This window comes from Labeo rohita, unplaced genomic scaffold (genome assembly GCF_022985175.1).
Source record: "Labeo rohita strain BAU-BD-2019 unplaced genomic scaffold, IGBB_LRoh.1.0 scaffold_325, whole genome shotgun sequence".
NCBI lineage: Eukaryota > Metazoa > Chordata > Actinopteri > Cypriniformes > Cyprinidae > Labeo > Labeo rohita.
Genome location: NW_026129243.1, coordinates 1 through 12,718, shown reverse-complemented (window position 1 = coordinate 12,718; position 12,718 = coordinate 1). Strand labels below are relative to the sequence as shown.

At 39.5% G+C, this 12,718-nt stretch overlaps 1 long non-coding RNA gene and 1 gene segment (V, D, J or C); one reads left to right on the top strand and one right to left on the bottom strand.

The window, feature by feature from the left end:
• Nucleotides 1–509: 509 nt before the first annotated feature.
• LOC127160319 (uncharacterized) lies at nt 510–12,398 on the bottom strand. Its single transcript, XR_007826702.1, has 3 exons — nt 12,353–12,398; nt 687–715; nt 510–590 (listed from the first exon to the last, which is right to left on the bottom strand). It is a non-coding gene; the product is annotated as an uncharacterized LOC127160319 (long non-coding RNA).
• On the top strand, nt 5,935–6,578 carry LOC127160317 (immunoglobulin heavy variable 3-21-like). The segment is given in 2 exon segments: nt 5,935–6,076; nt 6,215–6,578. Coding segments are annotated over 2 exon segments (360 nt in total).
• Nucleotides 12,399–12,718: the final 320 nt, after the last annotated feature.

The following is a 12,718-nucleotide window of genomic DNA, read 5'->3' as shown; positions in this document are numbered from 1 at the left end:
AAAATAAGTGAAAATGCATGTATAGTTTCATAAGACTTATTTAAATTCTGTAACTACAAAACATATAGAAACCACCTAAATACATTCTGTTAAAGCTAATAACATGCGTATTCAAACATAAATAGAAGACAATACATTCAAGACATTGTTATATCCTACTTTTATGACTAAATTTATGACATTATTATGACATTTCAATAAAACTGAAATGGTCATATGTATCTCACAGTATCATTTGTATTTTTGTCCTCATCCTCTCCGTCTTCCTCCACGGTATGAGATTCTTGGAGGGCTTTTATAGCTGTTGCTTCTAGATGGATAAGAGTTGTGTCTTTGACCATAATTTTGGGATTTTGACCTTTCAAAGTTAAAAGGCAGTTCAAAAAAGGAGAAAAAAGTCTCAGAGGAACTTGCTGAAGAAGCCCCAGGTGAATTATGGAAAATAACACAAAGACTCCACCACAATAAATGACCAGGAACACAGTTAGAGCTGCACTGGTCACAATCAAGGCCACTGTGTTTGTTCTACATGCACGTCGACTGTACTTCTAAGCCTTCACTATGTCTCCCTCATTCATCTTGCTTCTCGCCTTTAAAACAATAAAGGAAAAATTTGGTAAACTGAGTAAATTTGAGCATAGACTAACATGTTGATCTACAAAGAAACATGCTGTTATCTCACTTACCTTTAGTGAACATATCAGTGCAGCAAAACCTAGAAAGAAACAGTTGCAAAACATGATGTTGAACACAGAGCAGCACATGTACACTGTAAAAAACAATTTGTTGAGTCAACTTAAAATAATTTGTAACCTCTCTGCCTTAAAATTTTAAGTTCAGTCAACTCAAAAAAAGTTTACTCAGCTTAAAATGTTAAATTATACTAAGTGACAACTTAGATATTTGAGTTGAATCAACTTAAAATTTTAAGGCAGCTGGGTTACTTACCCATCTGTTAAATTTAGCAAACACAAATATCTACGTTGTTACTTAGTACAACTTAACATTTCAAGTTGATTAAACTTATTTTAGTTGACTGAACTTAAAATTTTAAGGCAGCAGGATCAGTTCAGTTCAGTTCAGTTCAATTTTATTTATATAGTACATTTAACAACAACCGTGGTTGACTAAAGTGCTTAACAATGTCTGGCACTCACACATAAACTAGCCAAATACAATTATAAACGATCACGATGTCTCAACTCAACTCGAAATAAAAGCTAAAGAATACAGATGGGTCTTAAGCAACGACTTAAAAGTTCCAACAGTCTGAGCAGTTTTTTTGTGTACAGGTGCCACCTAGTTAGAAGACGAGCTGCTGCATTCTGGACTAACTGTAAACGTTGAAGACATGCCACATCCAAACCAACATATAAAGAGTTACAGTAGTCTAGTCTAGTCGTTATAAAAGCATGAATTACACTTTCAAATTCCTTACGTGGCAGGTAAGGCTTGACTTTAGCGAGCAGTCTCAGTTGAAAGAAACTGGCTTTTACAACAGAACTAATCTGTTTTTCAAATTTAAAACCACTGTCAAAAATCACACCAAGATTCCTGATAAAAGGACAAACATACCAACCTAAATTGCCAAGTCCATCTACACAACCACTTAAATCCCCAGGACGACCAAACACAACGATCTCAGTCTTATTCTCATTAAGACAAAGAAAATTCTGATCCAGCCATATTTTTAAATCTCTTAAGCAATTAAATAATGACAGAAAAGAAGCTTTGTCATTTGTTTTAACAGGCAAATAAATTTGTACATCATCCGCATAACAATGGAAGGAGATATTGTGTTTTCTAAAAATATACCCCAAGGGCAACAAATACAAAGAAAACAACATAGGACCCAATATTGACCCTTGGGGGACACCACAAGAGAGAGGGGCAGCAGATGAGGAGAATTCGCCGAGGTGAACAGAAAAACTTCTATCTGTCAAATACGACTGAAACCATTTGAGAGCTATGCCTTTAATGCCAACACACTGTTCAAGTCTAGATAAAAGAATCGAGTGGTTGACCGTATCGAAGGCCGCAGTCAAATCCAAAAGGACTAAAACAGCAGAATTACCAGAGTCCACAGCTAGAAGAAGATCATTAAAAACTCTTAAAAGAGCAGTTTCCGTACTCTGTCGGGGCTTAAAACCATACAGAAATTTTTCAAAAATACTAAATTCATCTAAAAATGATTTAAGTTGGTTGAAAACAACTCTCTCCAAAACTTTCAAAAGAAAGGGGAGTTTAGATATAGGTCTAAAATTAGACAAAATTGATGAATCCAAGTTTTTCTTTTTTAGAAGTGGTTGCACAATGGCATGTTTAAAAACAGCTGGTACACACCGTGAGCTGAGAGATGTATTCACCAAAGATACAATGCTTGGCCCAACAGTGTCAAAAACATCTTTAACTAAATGTGGAGGAATACTGTCAAGGGGGCAGTATGCAGGACGTAGCTGCTTAACTATGTCAGAAAGACAAGAAAGTGTAACTGACTCAAACTGCTGAAAGACAGCTGGGCAAAAAGAAAAATCAGAGGAATCACTGATAACCATGATGGGTGAAAAATTAAAACCAGCAATTTTGTCCACAAAGTATTTCAGAAAGTTTTCACATAATATTACAGATGGCACAATACAATCAGAATCACGAAGGTTAACAAGAGAATTAAAAACATTAAAAAGAACCTGAGGCCACTGGCTGTTATTGGCTACAAGATCTGAGAAAAATTTGGTTTTAGCAGTTTTAACTGCTCTTTGATATTTACGTAATGCATCTTCCATCATTTCGAATGAGATTTCCAGTTTATCCTTTTTCCACTTTCTCTCGGCGACTCTACTGGCACGTCTGAGAGAGTGGGTAGTCTCATTCAACCATGGTTCTGATTGAACTTTCGGACGTTTTTTCTTCAGCGGAGCAACAGAGTCCAATATCTCGGTACAAGTAGGGTCAAACAGGACAGTAAACTCTTCAACACTGAGATCACAACCATCACAGTTATACAACAAAGAGTTTTTAAAAGGACTAGAAAACTGAGAAGCAGTAAGACGGTTAATTGCCCTCACACTGCGTGCAGAAGCACAGGTAGAAATCCCCGAATTGGGAACAACTGCAGTAAATAAAACAGGCAGGTGATCAGAAATACACGTCACATATTTCACTAACAGTAATACATAGACCATACGACAACACATGTTCCAAAGTATGTCCTTTCTCATGGGTCGGACCAGGAACAGACTGCATGAGATTAAACGAATCAATGAGACTGAGAAAGTCCTTAGCCAGAGGTTTGGATTCACAGCACACATGTATATTAAAATCACCAACAATTAAAAAGCGATCATAATTCAGTGCAATCCCCGCCACAAAGTCTGCAAAGTCCTGAATAAAGTTCTTATTATACTTTGGAGGACGATATACCACCGCACATAGTACAGTTGCGGGAAAATTTGTCTCAAAAAGCTGCAATTCAAAACTATTGTAAACGTCCACCGCAATCTCCCGACAGTGAAAGACAGACTTAAATACAGAAGCCAGCCCTCCACCTTTACCGGTGATCCGAGGGGAGCTAAGAAAATCACAACTGGGAGGGAGAAGTTCAGAAAAAGACATTAACTCACCAGCATGAAGCCAGGTTTCTGTCAAAAACATAAAATCCAGCTCACGTGAAGTGAAAAAATCATTCAGCAAAAAAGTCTTGTTCGCTAGCAATCTAGCATTAATCAGACCCAAACGGAGGGTGCGATCATCACTGTCCGACGACACCGCACAGCCCAGTGAGCGAAGGTGCGAAGAATCCACCCCTCCGCGGATCCGGACCCGAACCCGCACAGGAGGAGAAGGCCCAATTGACAAGTCGCCTTCAGTGATCCCTGTCGAGCTGGGGAAGACAGGACAGAGCCAACGGCCTCTCATTTCCAGCGAACGCGGGGCAACAGGACACGCAGCTTCCATCTGACCAGGACACCTCCGCGCTTCCCCGTCGTCTCGAGGACACCTTACAGACATGGTGGATGCCAAATAAAAAGAGCGATTGCAAACAACAAAGGTATGCCATAGACACTGAAAGCTGACTCAACAAATTGTGTTTTTATTTTTTCAGTGTAGTCCTCCATCATCTGACTCTGAAAAATTGTTCATTTCAACTGCCACAGTTTCTCTGGCAGAATCCTGAGAGGGAATCTCATATATGTGCTGATGTTCCATTATATTCACAAAAATGAATCAGTAAGGAGTCATTAATTTGCAGCTGCTTCTGTTTTGTGTTACTGCATGTTTCTGTTCTTATATATTGTCCTAAATGTGTGCTGTCAGTTTCCATTAACTCGCCCTTTGTGGTGTGAAAACTGTGTGAACTATTTTATTGTGCGACAAAAGCTTGCTGTCCTTTTATTAACTGCAGCCACAAAACCATACAAAAGTAGGACTGGTAGATATATGGACACGATTACATATACAAGATTAGATGTTTAAATTAAGCATTGAAACACAAGGTTTATTCCACAAACTGACCTGTTTCTGTGGTGGGTTTTCCACTGAAGGAACCAGCATAGGTCTACCAAATCATGAAAAAAAAAAAAAAAAAAAAAAAAAACTTTTCACTAGGGTTGTAAAGGTACACAGATGTTACAGTTTGGTTCATACCTTGGTTCGATATGATTTTGGTACAACAGAAAAAAAAAAATCTACTATGCTAGGTTTCTTTTTATTTATTTTAAAAATACTAAATATTATATCAAATTAATGCCATATATAGGCTATAAAATCTGCAGTACATATATACATACAAGAAATAAATACTTGAAATATATTTAATTTAGTTAACTGAAGACAAAGGGGAAAAAATGCGACACGTAACCATAGCCTATATTTGCTGAGTTTCAGTTCAGTTTTGTGACAGAAAGGAAACTCAAATGGCAGAAAGTGACATTCTGTTGTTTTTTGTTTAAGTTGATTTTGCTGGTATGAGGAAAGTTGAAGTAATCGCGCCGGCGCACACAAACACAAAACATGTCAGTTCCAGCTTCTAGCTTTGCTAACTTGACAGCGCAGTTGGTACTTTATCAAAATAAAACACAGTGAACCAAACATCAGCGCACCCGTCTCACTGTGTCACCGTTAGAACGCGACTAAAGCACAAAGTCTATAATTTACATAATAAATAATAATTTAGCATCTGGATGCATCGCAAATATGGAAATATTATGGGATATTTGGATTTGTGCAGAATGAGAGAGGTAGGATACAAGAGCACAAAGCTCCATTTGAGAGACAGTTGAGTGCACAAGCCTTAAAAGAAGCGTTATAGTCCTTTGTCAGTGAGAGACGCGTTCAGAATCAGCACATGGTCACTGTCAACTTGTTTTCAAATGGGCAACTCCTGGCATTCGCTTTTCTTCTGCTGACGGTTATCAAGCAAAGTTGCATTACTGCGAGCACCCCTTCTGGATTGAGGGTGAATTACCTGTATTCGCTATAAGGCCCCGAACCTGATTTCAATGTTGACCCTGGAACAACATTGTGATTAACCAATTATAAAAAAAAAAAAAAAAAAAGTTTATAGTTTTTGTGAAGTTTAGGCTTAAAATCAGTGTTTGGTGGTTGTACATCAGTGTCATTCATCTATCATTTCTTCTGATTTTAGGGATTACTCATGGGTAAGTTTAGGTTTAGGGATGTGGTCAAGATTAAAATTTTGGATTAAAATGTTGTTCCAGGGTCACCAAAATATGTTGACCCAGGAACACATCTAACTCAGCAAAATCAGGATGTGCATAAGGCCACATGCACTGAACTGAGATGCCCGTACCGTGATGGTTCAGTTCGAATACATGTATCATAACACCCTACTTTTCACCACTCTCATGTACCAATTTTTATATCCATTTTTTTCTGTGCACTGGTATAAACAAGAAATGACAGATTGGAGGAGGAGTTCATGCAAAACTGTTATGTATAATTCCCATAAGTTGCATTGTGCCATAAGTGTGTTCACTGACTGTGGTTCTTGTAGAGGAGCATTAATCAGCAATGACAACAATAATCAATTCACTCCTGTTATTACTATTTTTACATGGTTTGTAACTCATTCCTAAATAATATTAATATTGTATTAATGCGTATGTATTTTTTTAGCAAGATCCTTATTTGGTTTACTTTTTTATAGTTACATTTGCTGATTTTTCAGTGTATTATTTTTCTTTCTCTTCCACAGATGTTCATTGTCAGACATTCACTCAGTCTCAAGATGTGGTAAAAAGACCAGGTGAATCTTTTCGTCTGGTCTGTACTGCTTCTGGATTTACATTCAGTGGCTCCTGGCCAGCTGTGGTGAGACAGGCACCCGGTAAAGGACTGGAATGGGTTACAACGATTGGCACATCCAGTTCTCAAATCTACTATTCCCAGTCAGTTCAGGGCAGGTTCACAGTGTCCAGAGATGATTCCAGCAGTCAACTGTACCTACAGATGAACAGCCTCAAGACTGAAGACACTGCTGTGTATTACTGTGTGAGAGAGTCACAGTGAATGAGTTCAGTGTCAAAGCAATACAAAAACCACCACCTTTCCTTTTGAGTTAATTTCTGCTCCATTTCCAAGAGGTGGCGCTTTTGTCAAACAGTTTTAAAATTTGCCGTTTCACATGTGAATGAATGTTTGTTTTCTTGACCAGGAAACAGACAGTCCAGTTTAAAAATTCTTAATAAATGCAAATAAGCCTTAGAGTAGCTTCATCACAAATATATATATATATATATATATATATATATATATATAAATGTTTTATTTTTATTTGTGTCTTTTTTGTTGTTGTTTTTGTTAAACATCTACAAATTAACAGTTTTGATCAATGCAATATAAAACATGTATAAAGTTACGAAACCTAAAAGACCTCGTTATGAATCCGAAGTACGTCGTGACAAAGTCCGAAATAAAACAAGGATTTGTATAGGAGATGCCTTTGACAGATGGAGACGGCTGAAAACGGAGAAGAATTTTAACACTAGAAGCGCCAGAGGTCGCTGAATACCTAAAACCGCCATGTGGGTAAATTTTACCCACGCACAAACAAGCGTTTTGATATGGTTAAAGAAGATTTTATTTCACTGTATTATGCCACTGTCTTCAACTTATATTTTTGCCCTGTTGTTTTGTTTATAGATTTTTGTGCAGGCTACAGTCCGTTTGTATAATAGTCAATTTAACATAAACAAGACTGCTCTGACAAAGGGAATTAAAAGGAAGTAACTACATAATTGTGTGGTGCAATATAAGAATTCGTTGTCATTATTCAATAAATTAAGAGAATTCATGTTATTTAAATTACTAAAATAGCCCATAGACAACGTGTAATAATAACGTGTAATAATAATAACATTCAAGTGCACAGCTTCACCTAAGGAATGATTAATTTGTTTACTTATATCATTTATAATTTGAATAAGAGAACAACACAAATAAACTTAGGGTAATCAAAAAAAAAAAAAAAAAAAAAAAAAAAAAAAAAAAAAAAGGTTGTATTCATTACACAGATCGGATTTTTTTTCAGGAAACGGACAGACTAGAATAAATAGCAACACAGTAGCGAACAAAAAACAATAGAAATTGCAAAACAAAAATTAAATAAATAATTCAAAGTTTTAACAATATGTGTAAAGTTAGGCTACAACATCTAAATATAAGATCGCTGTCAGATGAGCCGTCAGACGCTGAGCGACCCAGGACGCATAACAGACTCTCCAATAATCATGTATTTAGTGCTTCTAATACCTCTTCGGCATCAACAAACTGCCTTCTTTTACTTATATTGACTTTATTTGTGAAACTGATAACCACTAATTCAGTGAGTTAAAGGCGCTGCCTAGCAATGTACAATGTAAAAACATAACCGGCAAGATTATGACAGTGCGAAAATACACGCATTATATAGTGGGTAAATTTGACCCGCGATGGCGCTTTTAGGTATAAATGCTCAGTTTTTCGATCTGGTATTATCTAAACACTTTTTAACACCAGGGGATTTTAAAATTACACAATTTTAGTAAAAGTCAATGACTGGGAGGGTTGAGTGTTTTAAGGTATGTACATTTGAATAACAGGTACGGGTATTGACCCCGTGGCGGTTCTAGTGTTAAGACAGATGCCAACGTTGCTAATTTTCTCCTGGACAGGTAATGTTTGTTGGTATAGGCTAAAAGCCCCGTGCTTCCGTACACTGTGGATTTTCCACGGTCGCCCGTGCTAAATGCGTTCATAAAAGCTTTATATCGCACCACTAGCACAGTATGAAAACAATCTATGTTCCGACTGAAATGTGGTATTACAGTACATCTTTACGAAATATTTGGCTAATCGCCTTTAGTAAATTTTTGCGACACATAATTACTTCGCAAAACATCTCTCGTGAAGCATAAACATAAGTAACAGAAGAAAAGAAAAACTTCTTGTGTAGGACTCGTCACTTGCCATTGGAAGCTCATTGTAGCAGCCTACGTTCCTGCAGAATCCTGCAGCTTAGCTGGCAACCTCGAGTCAGGGGGGAGGGGGAGGGGATACGCCGTTCTACAGTATTTTGAAAGTGATTGCAGTACCAGTTTTGGCCACAATCCTACATACGGCTCCTTTAAGTGATTCATTTAAAAAGGAAAAAAAGTCCATGAACAGATCAACATAAATTAATAGCATATTTCTGTAGTGCTGCTGTGGGATGTGGCGTGTACTCATTGTTAAAAAAAATGCTGCTCCCTCTGCTGCCTCGTTGGTTACTTCCTGTTTGGTGGCCATAAAAGGAGGCCATTACCAAACAGATACAGCGATGTATTGTTTTGCTCTAGCGGACTCTACCAAGCGTTTATCCCTGTTTTCATTGCCCTGTTTTTGTCTTCTCCATGGTTTTGTTTTATGGTCTCAGTTTTGTCTTTGTTTTCTACCATAGTTCTGTATAGCTTATTGTTTTGTCTAGTTTCAGATCCTTGTTTATTTGTTACTTTTTGGACTGCTCTCTCTGGTTTTTGGACTCTGCCTGTTTTTGTGGATTACGCTATTGTTTTGCCTTTGTCACTCTGTTTGTTTGGATATTGACCCTACCTGTTTGACTACGATCTGTATATTAACGCTCGCATTTGGATCTTACACGCTTCCTATGAGTCTGCCTTACAGAATACTTCACCCCCCAAAGATCCAGTGGCTTTTTACACAGATCTACCATGGATCCAGCATCACACCTCTTCTGTCTCCGCCAAGGTAATCGGCCTATTGAGGATTATGTCACCGATTTCTGAGACATAATGAGCTGTGCTGTTTGTTGCCTTTTAATGATGTGGCGCTAAAAGACATTTTTCGCCACGGATTAGATGAGCCGATTCATTCCTGCCTACCTGGAGGTAAAATTCACTGGGCACTTGAGCAATACATAGACCTTGCACTCCGTTTAAGTGGCTCATATTTTACTGTTGGGATTGCAGATGAGGGACCCTGCAATACTGCAGTAACCACCATACCACAACCCCCTCATGCCAAGCCTACCAAGCCAGAGACATCTCAAGCCAAGCCTGTACAGGTCACGTCTGCCAAGCCACAGCCTGTTCACGTCACATCCACCAAGTCAAGGTCTGCTAACGTCACGTCTGTCAAGCTACAGCCTGTTCACCCCACATCTGCCAAACCACCACCTGCACTCACCATGCCTGCCGCTCCAGGGCCTGCTCACGCCATGCCTGCCACTCCAGGGCCCTCTCATGGCCGCCCTCCTACAACCAGCTCACAAGATGGCTGCTATCTCCAAGCCAGTCCACAAGATGGCCGCCATCCCAAAGCCAGTCCTCAAGATGGCCGCCATACCAGAGCCAGTCCTCAAGATGGCCGCCATCCCAGAGCCAGTCCACAAGATGGCCGCCATCCCAGAGCCAGTCCACAAGATGACCGCCATCCCCAAGCCTGTTCACAAGATGGCCTCCATGAGCCAAGCCAAGATACAGCTGTTCTCCATGAGTCAAGCCAAGACACAGCTGTTTTTCTCCGTGAGTCAAGCCAAGATACAGCTGTTGTTCTCCATGAGCCAAGCCAAGATACAGCTGTTTTTCACGAGTCAAGCCAAGTCACAGCTGTTCCCCACGAGTCAAGCCAAGTCACAGCTGTGCTCCACGAGTCAAGCCAAGTCACAGCTGTGCCCCATGAGTCAAGTCACGTTACAGCTGTTGTTCTTGAATCAAGCCAAGTTACAGCAGATCTTCATGAGCCAAGTCAAGTTGCTGCTGTTGTCCCTGAGCCAAAGCCTGCTCAAGTCATGTCTGGAATTATTCAAGTAACGTCAGAGCCCTATCATGCCATGCCTGCCAAGCCAAAGTCTACTCAAGTTATGTCCACCACGCTCCCAAGCCACAAGTCCACAGCATACACACCCTCAAGGCCAACAGACATCCCACTATCTACTGTGCTGCCTGTAATGGCCGTTGCCATTTTCAGTGTGTGGGCTGCACACTGTGCTCCAGAGGTCTCGTCCGCCCACGAGTCTGCTCCAGAGGCTGTCTGCTCTACCTGCTCTGCCTGCCCTGCAATGGCTTCCTGTTCTGCCTGCTCTGCCTGCCTCGCCATGGCTCCCTGCTGTACCTGCTCTGCCTACTCCACCATGGCTTCCTACTCTGCCATTGCTTCATGGCCCAGGCCCTCCAGTGTTTCACGGTCTGCTACTGCTCCACGGCCCAGGTCCTCCAAGTTTCCACTGTCTGCCACAGCTCCACGGTCCAGGTCTCCAGTGCTTCACTGTCTGTCCCTGCTCCACGATCCAGGCCCACCTCCTCTCCTCTACATGGACCTGGCCCTCCGTCCCACCCCCTGTTTTGCCTCTGTTCCCCCTACCCTCCTGGACTGTTGTTGTTTGAGCACCAGGGGTCGCTCCTGGGGGGGGGAGGGAGCCCTTACCCATGAACTGGCTGTTGCTGCTGCCTCGTTGGTTACTTCCTGTTTGGTGGCCATAAAAGGAGGCCATTACCAAACAGATACAGCGAAGTATTGTTTTGCTCTAGCGGACTCTACCAAGCGTTTAATCCTTGTTTTCATTGCCCTGTTTTAGTCTTTTCGACGGTTTTGTTTTATGGTCTCAGTTTTGTCTTTGTTTTCTACCATAGTTCTGTATAGCTCATTGTTTTGTCTAGTTTCAGATCCTTGTTTATTTGTTACTTTTTGGACTGCTCTCTCTGGTTTGTGGACTCTGCCTGTTTTTGTGGATTACACTATTGTTTTGCCTTCGTCACTCTGTTTGTTTGGATATTGACCCTGCCTGTTTGAATACGATCTGTATATTAAAGCTCGCATTTGGATCTTACACGCTTCCTACGAGTCCGCCTTACACCCCTAAAGTTCATCAGTTGTAAATGTTGTACTCATCACTTGTACATCTTTCCCCCCAATGTGTATACCCACACAGCCTGTAACCGGCAGGTTTGTAAAACATTTACAACTGATGAATAGTTTACACTTTAGATTGGGGGATGCAGAAATATTTGTAAATGATTTATTCATATGTTTACACAACAGGTTTTGAATATTTGTTGTGTGTACTGCAATGTAAGGGCTGACTGGTGAGGGTAAAGATGGTAAACACATGGAGTATTTTAGCGCTGTGCATCTGATGTGATCTTCAGTGGAGGGTAAAACTGGTTCACATTATCACTAGATCCCACACACTCCACACAGAACACAAATCTGTGCTGATGAGAGAAAGGGTTTACATGTTTATTCACTTGACAGCAAATAATTTATTTTTATTTAAAAAAGAAAATAGTTTTAGAATAATTGCATTTGTGTGCTTTTCAACATATCACTTATTAATCATTTGTAAACACATAGTCATGTTTTGTAAATGATTAGTTCATCATTAACTAATTATTTGTAAATGAACTTGTAATTGACTTGTAAATGAATTAACAAAACATACACAGATTGTTAGCATATCACTTATTAATCATTTGTCAATGTTTTGTAAATGATTATTTCATCATTTACTAATCGTTTATAAATGGCTTTCAACTTAACGTTATTATAAAGTGTTACCCTATAAAGCATGTAGAAACCACCAAAATACATTCTGTGAATACATTCTATTACATTCTATTTCTAATTACGTACTTTTTCAAACATAATTAATAGGCAATACAATCAACAAATTGTTATATCCTTGTGTCTTCTTAGCAAGTGGTATCAGAAGCAGTTTACGTGACCCTGATGATTGTAATTTTAGAAAAAAATGTCTAATCCAAATCCTGCTAATCAGACTAAACATATGACATTATTATGACATTTCAATAAAACTGAGATGGTCATTTGCATCTCACAGTATCATTTCTGTCCTCACCCTTTCCATCTTCCTCCACTGTGTGAGGGTCTTTGAGAGCTTTTTTATTGCTGTTTCCAGATGGATAAGAAGTTGTGTCTACTTTGATCATAATAATTTTGGGGTTTTGATTTTTGCCTTTCATTGTCAAAAGAGGAAAAAGAAGTGTCAGATGAACTTGCTCAAGAAATCCCAGATAAATTATCGAAGACACAAGACAAGGAACACAGTTAGAGCCGCACTGGTCACAGTCACCGCCATTGTGTTTGCCCAACATGCACATTGACTGTACTTCTGAGCCTTCACCATGTCTCCATCATTCATCTTGCTTCTCGCCTTTAAAACAATAGAGGAAAACTGAGTGAATTTGAGTATAGACTCACATGT